Source organism: Medicago truncatula, chromosome 1 (assembly GCF_003473485.1).
Source record: "Medicago truncatula cultivar Jemalong A17 chromosome 1, MtrunA17r5.0-ANR, whole genome shotgun sequence".
Lineage (NCBI taxonomy): Eukaryota > Viridiplantae > Streptophyta > Magnoliopsida > Fabales > Fabaceae > Medicago > Medicago truncatula.
Window position 1 is genome coordinate 5,776,239 of NC_053042.1, and position 16,478 is coordinate 5,792,716.

A 16,478-nucleotide genomic window follows, 5' to 3' on the forward strand; every position below is an offset into this window, starting at 1 on the left:
TTTGTCATCGTTTCATATATGGATGCACCTGCCAATCGAGCCAAGGGTAATAAGATATCCATGAATGCCTTTATAAGGCAGAGCGCGAGAAGAAGTGCAAAGTTGAGAAAGGTGGGCCCTTTTACGAGCCAGTGACACAATCGGTCCCTACATCAGCCAGAGCCTAAGCATGTACCTGAGCTTGAACAAGACCTATCGGTATAGGATGAAGCAGTTGACTAGTTACATGACATTACTCCCGCTGGCTAAAGTAAAGACATGATTATTTAATTGTTAAAAAATGTTGTTAAAAATTATATTCCTTTTACTGATTGATTAATACACATTGATGCAGACGTAGATATATTCCAATACTTTCAGGGTGTTGGCGCCAAGGATTACGAGTATAGGTACAGGGAAAACCGAGACATGCATGCTGATATTTTCAGTCTACTTAAGGGTTCGCAGTACACTGCGGTTCGCAATACAAGATTTTGACTGGTTATTATGAATAGCAAAACTACCGAAGTAAATCAAATGTTTAGTTATTTTACTTGATGGTAAAATTACTTCAGAGGTCCTTTATCTTATTTATTTGTAATACTTAGGTCTTTTATCTTTTTTTTTTCCCACTTAAGTACTTTATCTTTCAAAACATGCACAAATAAATCTTTTTTTTTTTAAATTTTATTCAAAAATGTTGAGTTGTCATGCCACATACATTAATCCTATTTTTTTTTTTTAAATAATACTCACAAAAATTGATGAACATCTTCCTCATCTTCATCATCAACCCATCCTTCTTCAATAAAAAAAAAACAAAAAAAACACAAAAAAAATCCTCGTAATCTTTTTCATCATCATCTTCAAACACACAAAATCCTCATTATAAAAATTTTAAATTTCCAAATTAGGATCAAAACCCATAAAACCCAAAATTCTAAATCTCGAAATTTAATAATATATTTAAGAGAAATAGTTAGTTATATTACAAGTGCAAGACATTAACAATATCATATATATGAACACGGCTTTAACAGTTTCATGAAGTTAAGTGTCCGTTTGTTTTAACTTTTTTTGTAAAATAGATTCTTGTAGTGTAATAAATTTTTTAATAAAGAAATTTTCAAAAAAAACTTAAAATAAAAAATTTGTTTGAATAGTTTATCTTAAAATATCATTTTATTATAATTTTTTTGGACACTAAAATTTTGAAAAAATCTCTAAAAAAAAAACTATTTCAAATAGCTTTCATAAAAATCATTTTTGAAAGATGGCATTTTGAAAAAATATGTGATTTTCTCATCTGGTAAGCTTCCATTGATTTTCTCATAGATCTACCTTCTTCCATTTTCATCTGGTAAGCTTCTTTCACTTTTTCATCCTTTGATCACTCTATGTTTTGCTTAGATTCAAAAGCTATTAAAGTTTAAATTTTTATGGTTTTTTTTTTATTTTAATTTTAAAATTTTACGATTCTGGTTTTGTTTGGAAGAACATTTTCAGCTTTTTTCTTTTTCACAAAAAATTTATGGATTTTGTCTTTGTACAATTATTTTAACCTTATGATTGATAAAGTCTAGTTTTTTCTTTGTGGGTCTAGAATTGTTTAATCCATGATGGTTTTGGATTGGTTTATACCCAATTTGGTGATGCTATAGTTATTCTGATTCTGGCAAAAATCTATGTTTTTTCTTCTTCTTCTTCTTTGTTTTGTTGATTACTGTAAAAAGGAGTTGACTTTATCTTTTATTGTTTACGGGTATTTTTTATCTTTATGGTTTGTGTTGAAATTATTTTTGTACTGCAGGGTTATATAGGATTGACTGGTAATGGTGATTTTGATGTTTGGAAATGCTTTCATGTTCATTTTCATCATGAACTTTGTGCTTATGATGAAGCTTAACTACATTGATTATTTTGATTGATGATTTTTTTATGTTGAAGTATGTTGATTTTGGGCCTGTTTGGATAAATATCTTATTTGTGGCTTATAACACAAGCACCTATCATGATAAGCGCTTATGTATAAGTTTACGTAAGCTATTTTTATAAGCTATATTAGAGAACATATGAAAATCAGCTGAAAAAATACTTATGAAATTGTCATAAGCTGTTTTCATAAGTTCTCCCAAACAGTCCAACAAAACTTATGCAAGTAGTTAAGCTCAAATAAGCCAATCCAAAGAGGTCATTTGTTATCTTGTGTCATAACGTCGAAGTAGAATTTGTGCTGTCAACACAAGCTACTTTGTTCTTGATTACTTGTGTTGATATATAACAATTTGTTATGAGGCTTGACTGATAATGGTGATTGTGATGTTTGTAAATGTTTTCATATCAATCATGAACTTTGTGCTTATGATGATGAAGCTTAACTACATTGACTTTTTTTACGGATATGATTTTGTTGAGTCGAAGTATGTTTATTTTGTTATCTTGTGTTATTATGTTGAAGTAGAATATGTTCTGTCAACACAAGCTACTTTGTTTATGATTACTTTTGTTGATATACAACAATTTTTAACGAGGCTTGATTGATAATGGTGATTGTAATGTTTGGAAATGCTTTCATGTTCTCCATCACGAGCTTTGTGCTTATGATGAAGCTTAGCTACATTGATTATCTTGTTGGATGTGATTGTATTGAGTTGAAGTATGTTGATTTTGTTATCTTGTGTGATGATGTAGAAGTAGAATTTGTGCTTGTTGACATACCAACAATTTTTTCTGTCATAGATAAAGGTGATTGCATCTTAAACAGTTGATCATTCTGCCTATAGGTTGCTTAGGCTTTATCATTGTTGTGTTAGATATAGGACTCCTAAGGGCATAAGTTATAAAATATTAGTTGTTTATTTAATATATTAATTAGTAACTGTTACATAGTAATTGTTATCTGCAGAACTTCTATGTAACTGTTATAGTGAGTTACTATTATAAATAAAGATGCAGAGGAAAAGGGAGGGCATTGGGTATTTTGTATGTGGGTTGGTTTGGGAGAGACTAGGCTCTCTAATTCCTAGAGGTTGGTACTTTTCTGCAGTTACTTTCTTATATCAATAATAATAGATCATTCCTTTATTATTATGCAATAATCTCCCAAATACCATAGAATTATCATCGGTATTTATTCACATCTGAACCAGAATCTATCATGTTGTTTCAACTTTCATTAGTTTTAGTATTACCAAAATATGTCTTGAGATTGATAAAAGGATTGTATGTTGTTATCACATAATGGATTTTAGCTACTTTTGATTGTTGCCTTCATAACTCATATTGAAATGATTATTATGAACCTGGTTTCCCCGATGATCACTATTTATTATGACATAGAGCATTTTAGTGATAGTGAATTCTTTAAGCTGTGTCCACATTCAATGCTTGCTGATCACTGTTGTGTTTTTTGTTGGACAGGTCAGCTAAACTTTGTGCATTGTTTCATTGAGGAAATTGTTTCGGATATAAAACTGTACGCTGAATTGCTTTTTTTTTTTTTTATGTAGAATTGTGCATTGTGGTTTGAAACAACCAAACCAGTAACAGAACCATGTTCCATCATCAAACCAACATCATTATTCTCCTCCGAACCTCCTCAAAAAGACACTATTGTCTATGGTCAAGTAAAAAAGACCCAGACTTAGAATCAGCATTATCGCGAAACAAACGTTGGATAATTAACAACCAAATCAAAAACATTATCCTCCGTTACCCTAACAACCAAATCCCAATTCAAACTCTTCAGAAGAAATTCAAAACCCTAGATCTTCAAGGTAAAGCCCTTAACTGGATTTCCAAATACCCTTCTTGCTTCCAGTTTCATCAAGATCACGTTCTTCTTACTAAACGCATGATGGAGCTTGTTCATGAAGAACAATCCTTGAAAGATTCTCTTGAATCTGTTTTTGTTCCACGTCTCGCCAAATTGCTCATGCTTTCTTTGAATAATTGTTTGAATGTTATGAAGATCAATGAAATTAAGAATAGTTTAGGCTTTCCTGATGATTATTTGATTGGGATTGTGGCGAAATATCCGGATTTGTTTCGAATTAGGAATGAGAGTGGGAGGAGAAGTTCTATGGTGGTTGAGTTGATGAAATGGAACCCTGATTTTGCTGTTTCTGAAGTTGAGGCTTTGGCGATGAAGAACGGGGTTGAGGTGAATTTTTCGTGTTGTTTGCCTTCTAGTTGGGTGAAATCATTGGAGAAATTTCATGAATTTGAGTTGGTTCCTTATGTTTCGCCTTATTCTGATCCGAGGGGGTTGGTGGAAGGGTCTAAGGAAATGGAGAAAAGGAATGTGGGTTTGGTTCATGAGTTGTTGTCATTGACTCTTTGGAAGAAGATTTCAATTATGAAATTGGGTCATTTTAAAAGGGAGTTTTTTTTGCCTGATAAGGTGAATGTTTTGTTGCTTAAGCATCCTGGGATTTTTTATGTTTCTAATAAGTATAGGATTTATACTGTTTTACTTAGAGAAGGGTATGTTGGGTCTCAATTAGTTGATAAGGATCCTCTTGTGGTTGTTAAAGAGAAATTTGGGGAGATTATGCAGGAAGGGCTTCATGAGTATAACCAGAGGCGGCGACTTGTTAATATCGAAAAGAAGAGAAATAAAGGTCTTCCTTTGAATAGGGTGGATGAGGATCACATGAAGGGTAGAAGAAGGAGAAGAAACAGGGAAGTGTCTGATGAAGATGATGAGGTTGAGCGAGAAAATGGTAATAAGCTGGGAGGGTTGCTTGACCCTGAAGAAAGAAAAAGGTTTTATAAAGTTCTTTTTTATGATGATGGTTCATGAATGAAGATTTGCTTAGCCTAGGACCTAGGTGTGGTGCATGGGACAGTGTTTCAAAAATCAAACGAACAAAACTGGACGGTTTAATTGGCTGAACTTTGAGCTGTTTTTCATCAGAGTTTGGTTGTTTTTGTTGATTGAATGTGGTTTTGTCCCAGCTAAATGCGGTTGAATCTAACCAAAACAGAAATCTCGTCGCTTCAATGTTCGGTTGTTTTTGCGGATTGACTGCAGTTTTGTCCCTGTTGAATCTGATCAAAACAGAAGTCTCGTCCCTCTTCAATGTTTGGTTATTTTTTATAACATTGATATGTAACATAGTATGATGCATTTGATTTACATAATAATTTAGATAGAGGTGATTGCATTGCAGTGCAGTGCATCCTATCTTTCCTTGAAATTGAATCAGGCTTGTCGTACTGGTTGTTAATAAGGCAGAATAGTCTTGAAACTTCCATTCTAGGCTGACTGTGATGATTTTTGAGTCTCACTGGACAAGTTATTTGTTAATTTGTTCTTTGTAGCAGGTTTAGAGATTAAGGGGCAGATTAGTTTGAGCAGTTCATAGTATTTTGAAGTTTTCCTATGTTATGCTTTAGGCCAGGATAGTATTTATAAGGTGAATGCCATTTGGTTTGCCTTTACATACAAAACACAGGATAGCAGTGACCTGCATGTATGTAAGCAATGTCCAATTCTTAATATTAAATTCTTTCATGTAATGATTTCATAGAAATCACATTGATAAATAATTGTGAACTGCAATTGCTAATATGTAAGCATGGTTATTAAAAAAATCATCAAAGAGAGACATGTTTTACGCTGTTCATATACTTTTAGGACAATGATTTCTTTTATTTTGTTCTTTAGCATCTCAATTCATAAAAACATGCATTTGGCAACATTTTCAGTTTGAACTCTTTTTACATCACATGAACGAGGTGTTGGTTGGTTTAGTGAGCTCCCTCTATAGGATCCTCCCTTTCACTTCACATGGTTTTCATTTATATGTTGATGTTGCATTACTTACACCGAAACACACATAAAAAGGAAGGCTCGTGGGATTTTGGAATAAATCTAAAATAAAACACCTCTGTAAATTGATTTGTGATAGGTTAAAAAAAATGGAATGTGATTTCATGTAACGCTAAGGTCGTACATGATACAACTTCTAAGTTATTGTCTTTGTTTTTTTATTTTTTATTTTTTTTTATATCCAAATTAATGGACTTCTTTTTTGTATCTTTGGATTTTAAAATTACGACAGAGCTTTGAAATTATTATCGAGGTGAGTCACGACCAGGTCGCTTTCTTTAAGACGTTTCGCGGCACTACCTAAATTGTGCAAGGTAGACTAGCAACCGCGCCGTCTCCAGGATAAAACAGCACAGATTCTATCTGTACGATTAAAGGCTGCACTGCCAGAAATCGCTCGAGAATAACACCTCAATATGGTTTCGAAAAACCACTCTAATATGGTACGCAGGCCACTCGAGAAACCAAAGAAGAAGGAAGAAAAGAATGGTTCGTCACGTAACGGTAACCCACGACGCGGAAACGTATTTTTCATTTTTCTGAACACCAAAAAAAAAGATATTTCTTTATAGACAAGCCCGGCCGGTCGGACGGCGGCGTCGTCGCGCGCGTGTGTCTTATATATAATTTTTGGCAAACACTACTAGAGTGTGTGATCTACCCAATGTGGGACATAAAATTTTCAATTCACACTTTACACTAGTTTCTCCATCCTTGTGTTTACATTCCAAAGGCTCCACAAACCAACTAGTATACTCCAAGTTTTTTCCATTATACACTAGTGTTCCAACAATCCCCCACTTGAATTCAAAATTGGTTTCGATAGTTACGTTTTAGACGTTTCTTAAAGATTGCTAGTAAACAAAGGTGTCGCCAACAACTTGAACCTTTGCATAGTGAGTAGTATTCCGATTAACAAGAGTTGCTTACAGCATTGAACTCTATCTCAGACATAGGACCCACACACAACCTTTTCTTAGGTGTTTTCTAAAAGCCCGTGCGTTAATGGCCTTGCACGTCTATCCCAGTTTTAACGAATGCTCTAGGAATTCTGCCTCGAAATTCCATAAGAACCGGCCTCAGTTCTACATACGTATAGGTGAGTCTATCATAAGTACTCTTGTAGCTATGTACTTCACTCCATAAGGAGTATAGATCTCATTAAGAGTTTCTATTATCTCAACCTTCGGTCACTGCAGGATCATGCGTTCTCATAGCATGTTCTATCACTTGTGACTTGTTATTACCCATTGAACCTAGTTCTTGGGATCTCCAGTCATTTAGGTCGAGTTTCCATCACTTATGATCAATAGGCATTAGTCCCATCCTAATGGATGTATTTGCGACTTTCTCTCTGTTTAGTCCTTTCGTCAAAGGATCAGCTAAGTTTTTATTTGTTCGTACGAAATCTACTCTTACCGTTCCGTTCGAAAGATATTCTCTTATCGTGCTATGTTTTCGTCTTATCTGTCGTCTCTTACCATTGTAATAACGATTCTAAATCTTTGTGATAGCCGCGGTACTATCACAATGAATTAACACAGCTGGTAACGGTCTCTCACATAAAGGGATTTCATATAGCAAGCATCTTAGCCAACTTGCTTCTTCACTAGCAGCAGCTAGTGCTATCATCTCAGATTCCATTGTGGACTGGGCCAGAATGGTCTGTTTCTTGGATTTCCAGGAAACAGCTCCTCCAGCAATGCTAAATATATAGCCACTGGTCGCTTTGGAATCATCTGATAAGGTGTTCCAATCTGTGTCACTGTATCCTTCAAGCACTGCAGGATATCTCTGATAATGCAGTTCTAGAGTCATGGTCTTCTTCAAATATCTCATGACTCTTTCGATAGCTTGCCAATGCTCCATGCTTGGCCTGCTCGTAAACTTGCATAGTAGTCCCACGGCATAGCCGATGTCGGGTCTAGTACAATCAGTGGCATATCTGAGACTGCCAATGATGTTCGCATATTCAGTTTGTCTAACACTATCTCGAATGTTCTTAAATAGCTTCACACTTGGGTCACAAGGTGTGCTCGTAGGTTTACAATCGAAGTAATTATATTTCCTTAAGATCTTCTCAACGTAGTGAGATTGATTCAAGGAAATTCCATTATCAGTTCTAGTAATCTTGATTCCAAGAATTACATCTGCTTCTCCTAGGTCTTTCATATCAAAGTTGTGGCACAACAATGATTTCACATCTTTAATGGCATTGAGGTTTGAACCAAATATGAGTAAGTCGTCTACGTATAGACATATGATCGTGCAAGTGTTATTTTCGTACTTGAAATAAATACACTTGTCGCTTTCATTCACCTTATACTCATTCTCAATCATTAGATTGTCGAATTTCTCATGCCATTGTTTCGGTGCTTGTTTTAGACCATACAAAGATTTGTCTAACTTACAAACTTTGTTCTCTTGTCCATGGATTACGAAACTTTTAGGTTGGTCCATGTAGATTTCTTCTTCTAATTCACCGTTTAAAAAAGCAGTTTTTACATCCATTTGGTGTACTATCAAATTGTGGATGGCCGCCAAAGAGATTAGTACCCTAATGGACGTGATTCTAGTTACAGGTGAAGATGTGTCAAAGAAATCTACATTTTCTCTTTGTCTAAAACCTTTGGCTACAAGGTGTGCCTTGTATTTATCGATTGACCCATCAGGTTTTAGTTTCCTTTTCAGAATCCACTTACAACCTATAGTCTTGCATCCATGAGGCAAGTCAGTTAGGTGTCAGGTTTCGTTGGACATAAGAGAATCCATTTCATCATTTATAGCTTCTTGCCATAGATCAGCGTCAATTGAAGACAAAGCTTCCTTGATGCTTGATGGATCCTCCTCTAGTGTATATGCCACATATTCGGGGCCATAATCTTTAGCAATTCTTGCTCTCTTACCTCTACGAGGTTCTATAACATCTCTTTCGATGTTTTCATTGCTTGTTCTGATTTCAGAAGGTTGATCAAGAACTGAGTTATCGGTGCCCCCACTATTACCCCCACTGTCTCCTGACTTAAAGAGAAATTTATTTTCATAGAAGTCAGCATCATTTGATTCTATGATCGATTTAGATTTCAGGTCGTAAAACCTATAGGCTTTACTATTTAAGGCATACCCAATGAATACACATTCATAGGCTCTACTTGCTAGTTTGACTCTTTTGGGGTCTGGTTTTCTTACATAGGCTAGGCTTCCCCATGTTCTAAAATAAGACAAGTTTGGTTGTCTTTTCTTCAAAATTTCATATGGAGAAATTTTATTCTTTGTTTTGGGTACTCTGTTTAGCACATAGCAAACAGTCAATAAAATTTCTCCCCACCAATGAGGCGCTGCTCCGGAATTAAGCATTGTTGCAACTACTAATTCGATAAACATTCTATTTTTTCTTTCCGCTTTACCGTTCATTTCAGGAGAATAAGGAGCAGTTGTTTCTTGAATAATTCCGAGTTCTTTATAATACTCATTGAATGTATGTGATCCATATTCAGTACCTCTGTCACTTCTAAAACGCTTGATTCTAATATTGAATTGATTTTCAATTTCTTTTACATACTGTTTAAACATTTCAAGCGCTTCATTTTTATTTCTCATTAAATACACATGAGTGTAATCCGAGCAGTCATCTATAAAAGTGATAAAATATCTTTTTCCATTTCTAGTCAAGTTTCCATCTAATTCGCATAAATCAGAATGAATTAAATCAAAAGGTTATGTTACTCTGGTTACTGATTTATGTGATTCTTTATTTATTTTCGCTTGACTACAAAATTGACATTTTTCAAAATCATTTAAAGATATTTTAGGAATTAATCCTAAACCGCTCATATTTGAAATAATTCTTTTGTTAACGTGACAAAGTCTAGAATGCCAAATATTAAAATCACACAACATATAAGCAGAAGAAGAAATTTTATTAATATCAATGTTCAACTTAAACATGCCATCAGTGGCGTACCCTTTCCCAACAAAAAATATCATTCTTAGTGATGGTAAACAAATCAGCCCCAATGCTTTGAACAAACCCTGCCTTATTCAAAAGAAAACCTGAAACTAAATTCTTCCTAATTTTAGGAGTGTGCAGCACATCCTTCAGTATCAGAGTCTTTCCAGAGGTGAACTTCAGCTCTATATCTCCGATTCCAGCAACATCAGTGGAGTGAGAGTCTCCTAGCAACACCTTCTGATCATCACAAGCAATATATGTTTTGAACATATCTCTGTCATAGCAGACATGGCGAGAAGCACCAGTGTCCACCCACCAGCCATCAGAACCTGCAATCATATTAATCTCAGTAATCATAGCCACGTAAGGCTCATCAGGTGCAGCAGCAGTAGCCATGTGAGCCTGTGCTGGTCGGTTGGTTCTGTTTTTGCACTTGCGTGCCATATGACCTGCCTGCCCACAATTGTAACAGTTGAAAAGTGGAGCAACATCATTTTTGGGTGGCTGTTGAATCTGGGATCTTGGATTGTTCCCAGTCTTATTCCTGTTGGAATTCTTATTCATAGGGCGGTTCTGATTCTTAAATGGTTTGCCAGCAGGCTTCAGAACAGCACCTACAAATTTCTTTTTAGTGTTGTTGTTTGACACAGCAAACACCTCTTCATTCTGGTCCTGCTTTCTCGCTTCTTCTTCAATACGAAGGCGAGTAATCAGACTTTCAAGAGAGAACTCCTTAGTTTTGTGTCTAAGAAGACTCTTGAAGTCCTTCCAAGCAGGAGGCAGCTTATCAATAATCACAGCTATTTGAAATTGTTCGGGAATTGCCATCCCTTCAACTATGATCTCGTGAGCAATCTGTTGCAGCTCATGTAATTGTGCCTCGACGGACTTATCATCACTCATTTTAAAATTCAGGTAGCGGCTTACTGCGTATTTCTTAACACCAGCCTCTTCCGTGTCATATTTCTTCTGTAGTGCCTCCCATAAATGTTTGGCAGTATCACAGAGTCTATAATAATCATACAGAGGGTCTGTGAGTCTATTAAGAATATAATTCTTACAGAGGTAGTCATTTTCCTTCCACAGAGCAATATCTATGGCTAGCTGTTTATCAGGCTCAGCTTTCTCAGTAGCAGTAAAGTCTGCTGCTGTCTTACCATTGTTATTCGCTCCAGCAGGAGTCGAACTCGTAGGTGCTACATGCATAGCGTCCTTCAAAACGCAGGCAACCTTTTTAGTGGTTAAGAAGAACAGCATCTTTTGCTGCCAACGTTTGAAGTGGCTTCCCATAAACAAAAACGGTTTGTTAAAATCATCAGCTGAAACCGCGGTAATTTTTTCAGAACTCATCGTATCGTATTCGAAACGTCTTAAAAATGTTGATTTTGGATTTTAAAATTACGACAGAGCTTTGAAACTATTACCGGGGTGAGTCACGACCAGGTCGCTTTCTTTAAGACGTTTCGCGGAACTACCTAAATTGTGCAAGGTAGACTAGCAACCGCACCGTCTCCAGGATAAAACAGCACAGATTCTATCTGTACGATTAAAGGCTACACTGCCAAAAATCGCTCGAGAATAACACCTCAATATGGTTTCGAAAAACCACTCTAATATGGTACACAGACCACTCGAGAAACCAAAGAAGGAGGAATAAAAGAACGGTTCGTCAACACAAACCGAGGGAGATGAGAAGGGGAGAAAACCAGAGAAGAGGATTCGATTCTCGGTTTTGGAGTGAAGAATGCAAATCCCGAGCTCTCTATTTATAGAGGGGATTTGACCTCATTTTCTCCGCCGACCCGGTTCGTGACCCGCCAACGTTAGCCCACGACCCACGTAACGGTAACCCACGACGCGGAAACGTGTAGCTGAAGCTTGCACGTGTGGAAAACGTGTGAGACTTGGTCTCTGTGTGCGGGAATCTCGGAGCAAAAAATAAAAAATTATTTTTTCATTTTTTTGAGCACCAAAAAAAATATATTTCTTTATATTTTCCGGTCGGTCGGAGTGATATCCCAAGGGTTCACTCCGTTCACAAAAGTGTGTACCCCAAGGGCACACCCTTGGGAGTGATATCCCACATATATAAACACTACTAGAGTGTGTGATCTACCCAATGTGGGACATAAAATTTTCAATTCACACTTTACACTAGTTTCTCCATCCTTGTGTTTACATTCCAAAGGTTTCACAAACCAACTAGTATACTCCAAATTTTTTCCATTATACACTAGTGTTCTAACACACTTTTATTATATGATGCAATTTATGGTTAAATATTTTTTTTTTATCTATATAAATATATCAACTTTTCATTTTTAATAATCCCACTATAATTTTTCTACGAAGTTTAGTCTTTATAAAATTTTCAATCATCACTTTTGTTCTCTATTTTTAAATCAATTCATGTGTAGCATTTGTATTTTTAAATTAAAGCGTGCAGAATATTGTAAAACTTTCCAATTTATTTTTTCTTCAACAAAACATGAATTAAATATGAATTTTTAACCGCCAAAAATATAAAAACTCATATTTAATTCTGATTTTTGTGCAAACTTTTATTCAAAAATATGAATTAAACATGAGTTTTCTTAAAAAGAGGGACCAAAAGTGAAGGTGAAAAACTTTTGGGGAACTATAACTATAAGTAACTATAACTATAATTAATTAAAAAAATGTTGAAACTTGGGGTCCAAGTTAGCGTTTGAATGCATTCAAATTCGATTTTCGCATCCACTCACTAATTCAATTTTCAAAGGAAACTTCAGCGCCAAGTCACACCTTTTTTACTATTAAACCGTTTTAACGCTAAAGGAAACCCTAATCTGCATCGATGGTGACTAAGAAGCCATCAATACCTGACGAAGAGAATTCCAAGAACAAGGCTCCGGTTATCAACGACGACGGATATTCTACCAGAACTCAGGTGCCTCTGATGGCTTTGGAAGAGAAACCCGAGAATGTGGAGTTAGCTGCGGAAAAAAAGAAGAGAAAGAAGAAGGAGAAGAAAAAGGAGAAGAAAGTAGCTGCTGTAGCCGCGGGAAGTACACTGGTAATTGAAACTGTCGAGACAAGTAAACCAACGGAAAATGATTCCAAGACCAAAGGAGTTGGGAAGAAAGTGACAAATCTTGTTAGGGAGAGGCAAGAAGAACTGACTAGAAGAAAAGAGGCTGAAGAAAAAAGGAAAAAAGAAGAGGAAGAGAATCTAAGGAAAGAAGAAGAAGGGCCCGTGCTGTCTGCAGCTGGTCAGGTGATCCTCTTAGTATATTCTGAAAGACTTCATTTAGAGTAATTTATTCTGTTAAAATGGGTTGAGCTGGGAAATGGAAAACACAGTTGGTTCAGAAAAGCCATCGTGAAAAGAGGTGATGAGGCTTCTATGTTTGACTTTGATATATGGTACCTTGAGGCACATGAAAATAAGGAGGGGGTCAAATCTCCAAAAAAAATTCTCCAATATTTGGGAAGCCAATATATGATGTGGATTAATGTATTTTCAGTTTTCTCTTCGATTTTGTCATGACATTCAGAGAGTATGGGGAAGAGGGTGTGTGGTGATATTTATTTATCTTCATGCCTCCTACTTGTGTAAAATTAATTTAAATGTATTATTGTCAATATGATGGGTTTTAGTGGTTGGGGTTTATTATTAATAAACATGAATTTTATTCTTGTTTCTAACTTTGTTGTAATATAGTATATTATCGAGCTTGGCTTCTGAATTGAGGAAATGAGTATCATAATAATATTATTCCTCCCTCTTGAGGAACATCTCTCTCGGTCTGCCTGTGATGACATCTTCATTTGATTTGTGCCGGGCTCAACTATCATGAGCATGGTCTGCATGAGTTTCTGAAGTATATATTCCTGGGTTTAAATGTCAAGTATTTGAAACTTGGAATGGAAGCATCTGGATCCTCCTGAAAATTAGTAGTACTAATAGTTTATCAAGATAGTCTTATTGATGGTGCAGTTATGTACTTTCAGTTGTTCCAATCTAAATCTTGTGTTTGGAACTTTGGTCTATAAGCTATCCACGGGCTTCTCACTAAGAGGGATTCTATGTTTGGTTTGACATCCAACCATTGTTTTTTCGCATTTAAAAGCACTTCCACCGTGAAAAAACAGAAGCCAGAAATAGTTGCTTCAAGCTGGACGTGCGTTTGTTGCAAGCTCATTGCTAAAGTAAACAACACTACAACATTAGTGTTTGGATTGTTCCTTCTTTGCATTCACCGTGCGCATTACCATTGTGACCAAAATGCGTTTGGATTGTCTAACTTTGAGAAAGAAAAAAAAAAAAAAAAGACAAGTTCTTACAATGCGACCCAATCCAATCTCTAACAAAGAAATCTAAATTGATCTAGGACATTACAAAATAATTCTTTGATGTAATGACTTGAAATTAGTTGAAGGACTAATTTGTCCATTGTATGAAAGATGAGTGTTAGCTATGTTCTAGTTCTACTGTTCCTCATCCAGTGGCGGAGCCACTTGGGGACTGGGGATGGCCATAGCCTACCCATTATTTATGAGAAATTACAATTATACCCTCGATGTTATTTAGGTGTGAGTTTTGTTGTATGACAATGACTTTTGAGAGGAGGATGTAATCAATAATCCTAAATAGTAGATGTAGAAAAGATGGAAAATGTAAGCTTATTTGATTCAAAAAATTGTAATCATATCTTCAACTTCTAGCATGCCAAGATGTGCTAATCTTACTGCTTCCTCTATTTTTGATTGTGTCTGGTTTTTCTATAACTATAAGCATGCTCTAGCAACCTGTCATGAAAAGTAGCAACATTCATGGCATTTTTCATTAGAAAAGATCTATCGAACCTGGCTTATCTTTTGAATTCAGCTATCATCGTCTTCTGTTATTGAAAATCAAGTGAAATATAAATTGGTCCATTTTGAAATCATGTATGCTATTTCAATGAAATTGAAACTGGCTTTTGTTATGAAATTTGAATGTTATTAGAATTAATGTGACATTGAATGTATTGTAATTTGATTTTTACCTTTCCTTTTATTTGATTTTGAAAGTGTTTGAAAAGTTAAGATGAAAAGTCGAAAGGCCGATGGCATTGAAAGAAATGAGCATCAACGTTTTAAGGTTAATAGAGTTAACCCGGATGACATTGTTAATAGAGTTACTTTTTGATAGCGGCCACCCCAAAATTTTTGGTCTGGCTCCGCCACTGATTTTCTTAATATATATATATATTTTTTCGTTCTAACGAAGTAATTATAAACATCATTTAAAACACACGTAATCGTAAGACCTCAAATTTAAACTCAAATAAAGGTATTCAATTTAAAATAGGCTTAAATATGTATTTCGTCCTTGCAATTAGGGGTCGTTTAAAAATTGGTCATGTAATCGCTAATCCTTGCAAATTAGTCTTGCATTGTTTAATCATTTAAAATTTTGTCCCTGCACCCGTTTAATTACTGTCACGTCATCAAATTAACAAAATGGCATGGGAATGGACAAAAATACCCTCAAATTCATCTTCTCTTCTCCTCCTCTTCTCTTCTCTTCCTCCGCGACATTCATTTTTATGTAGATCCTTCCATCACCAATACACCTATGGAGGTGAAATCTGGAATCAAATCTCCAACAACCTCCGTCAACGAAGACGAAAAATCAACCAGAAACGGCGAGGGCGAGTCCTCCGTCAACGAGAACAATAACGAAAGTGGGGACAAGTGAATTCGGAGACAATCGGAATCAGCAGTTGCAAGCAATTGGAATCGAATGGAACCGCAACTTTAAAACGCAGCAATAGGTAGAAAACAAAAAGGCAATCACAATTGAATTGGAACAACAATATGAACACGGCAGTAGCAAGGAATGAATTTGAACACCAATTCAAAGCAGCAGTAGTAATACCACACATAATAGCAATTCACGCTTTGAATAATAAATAGGTGCAGCAAGGAATGAAAATTATTAGAAGATAGTGAGTTTAGGCATGTGTTGTTTCAATGGAAGATTGTTGTTTGCATGGTGTTCTTGTTGATTGATAGCATTAATTTGCTGGAAAACACGTTAGATAGGTGAACTTGGAGAAATAATCATGATTGTGAATTCTCCAAAAGACTTACCGGTTGCTGAAGTCCGAGTCCAACATCCCTTTGAATTATTTCATGTTGAATAAAATTGTTCTATTGAGAAGAAGAATCCGAAGAATGTTGATGAAGAATTGGAATTGGTGAAAGTGAATTATAGTGAAGGTGTAGAGATGAAGATCTAAGATGAAGATGATGAGGGCATTTTTGTCTATTCTCATGCCATTTTGTTAATTTGATGACGTGACAGTAATTAACTGGGCTCAGGGACGAAATTTTAAATGATTAATGATTGTAAGGCTAGTTTGCAAGGATTAGCGAATACATGAACCAATTTTTAAACGATTCCTAATTGCAGGGATGAAATACATATTTAAGCCTTTAAAATATCGACATGATCACTTAAATTATACTAAAAAAACTGCATTTTCTTAATTTTGTTGGTATCAAAACTTAGCTGGTGAATGTCTCTATGCAAGTAGAACAGCCTTTGTATTATGTTTCTCTTTTTAATTGAATGAGGTTGTTTATTGAAAAAAAAAAAATACAATGCATTTTGTCGATTTCAAAATTTTCTAAAATGCATAGGATTATTCATCACATTGTTTTTTATCTTTTAAGAGGCAT

General features: G+C 35.4%; 1 protein-coding gene across 5 annotated transcripts; it reads left to right on the forward strand.

The window, feature by feature from the left end:
- Positions 1 to 1,253: 1,253 nt before the first annotated feature.
- On the forward strand, positions 1,254 to 5,607 carry LOC11413051 (protein WHAT'S THIS FACTOR 1 homolog, chloroplastic). Of its 5 annotated transcripts, XM_003589114.4 has the most exons (3): positions 1,254 to 1,339; positions 2,885 to 3,007; positions 3,489 to 5,607. In XM_003589114.4, exon 3 carries the CDS (start codon positions 3,533 to 3,535, stop codon positions 4,781 to 4,783), a length of 1,251 nt encoding a protein of 416 aa, XP_003589162.1. In that variant the 5' UTR covers positions 1,254 to 1,339; positions 2,885 to 3,007; positions 3,489 to 3,532; the 3' UTR covers positions 4,784 to 5,607. The 5 variants fall into 5 exon arrangements, with proteins under 5 accessions (XP_003589162.1, XP_024631111.1, XP_024631114.1 ...); XM_024775343.2 differs by lacking the exon at positions 2,885 to 3,007 and having other exon boundaries at positions 3,400 to 5,607; XM_024775346.2 differs by lacking the exon at positions 2,885 to 3,007.
- The last annotated feature ends 10,871 nt before the right edge of the window (positions 5,608 to 16,478 follow it).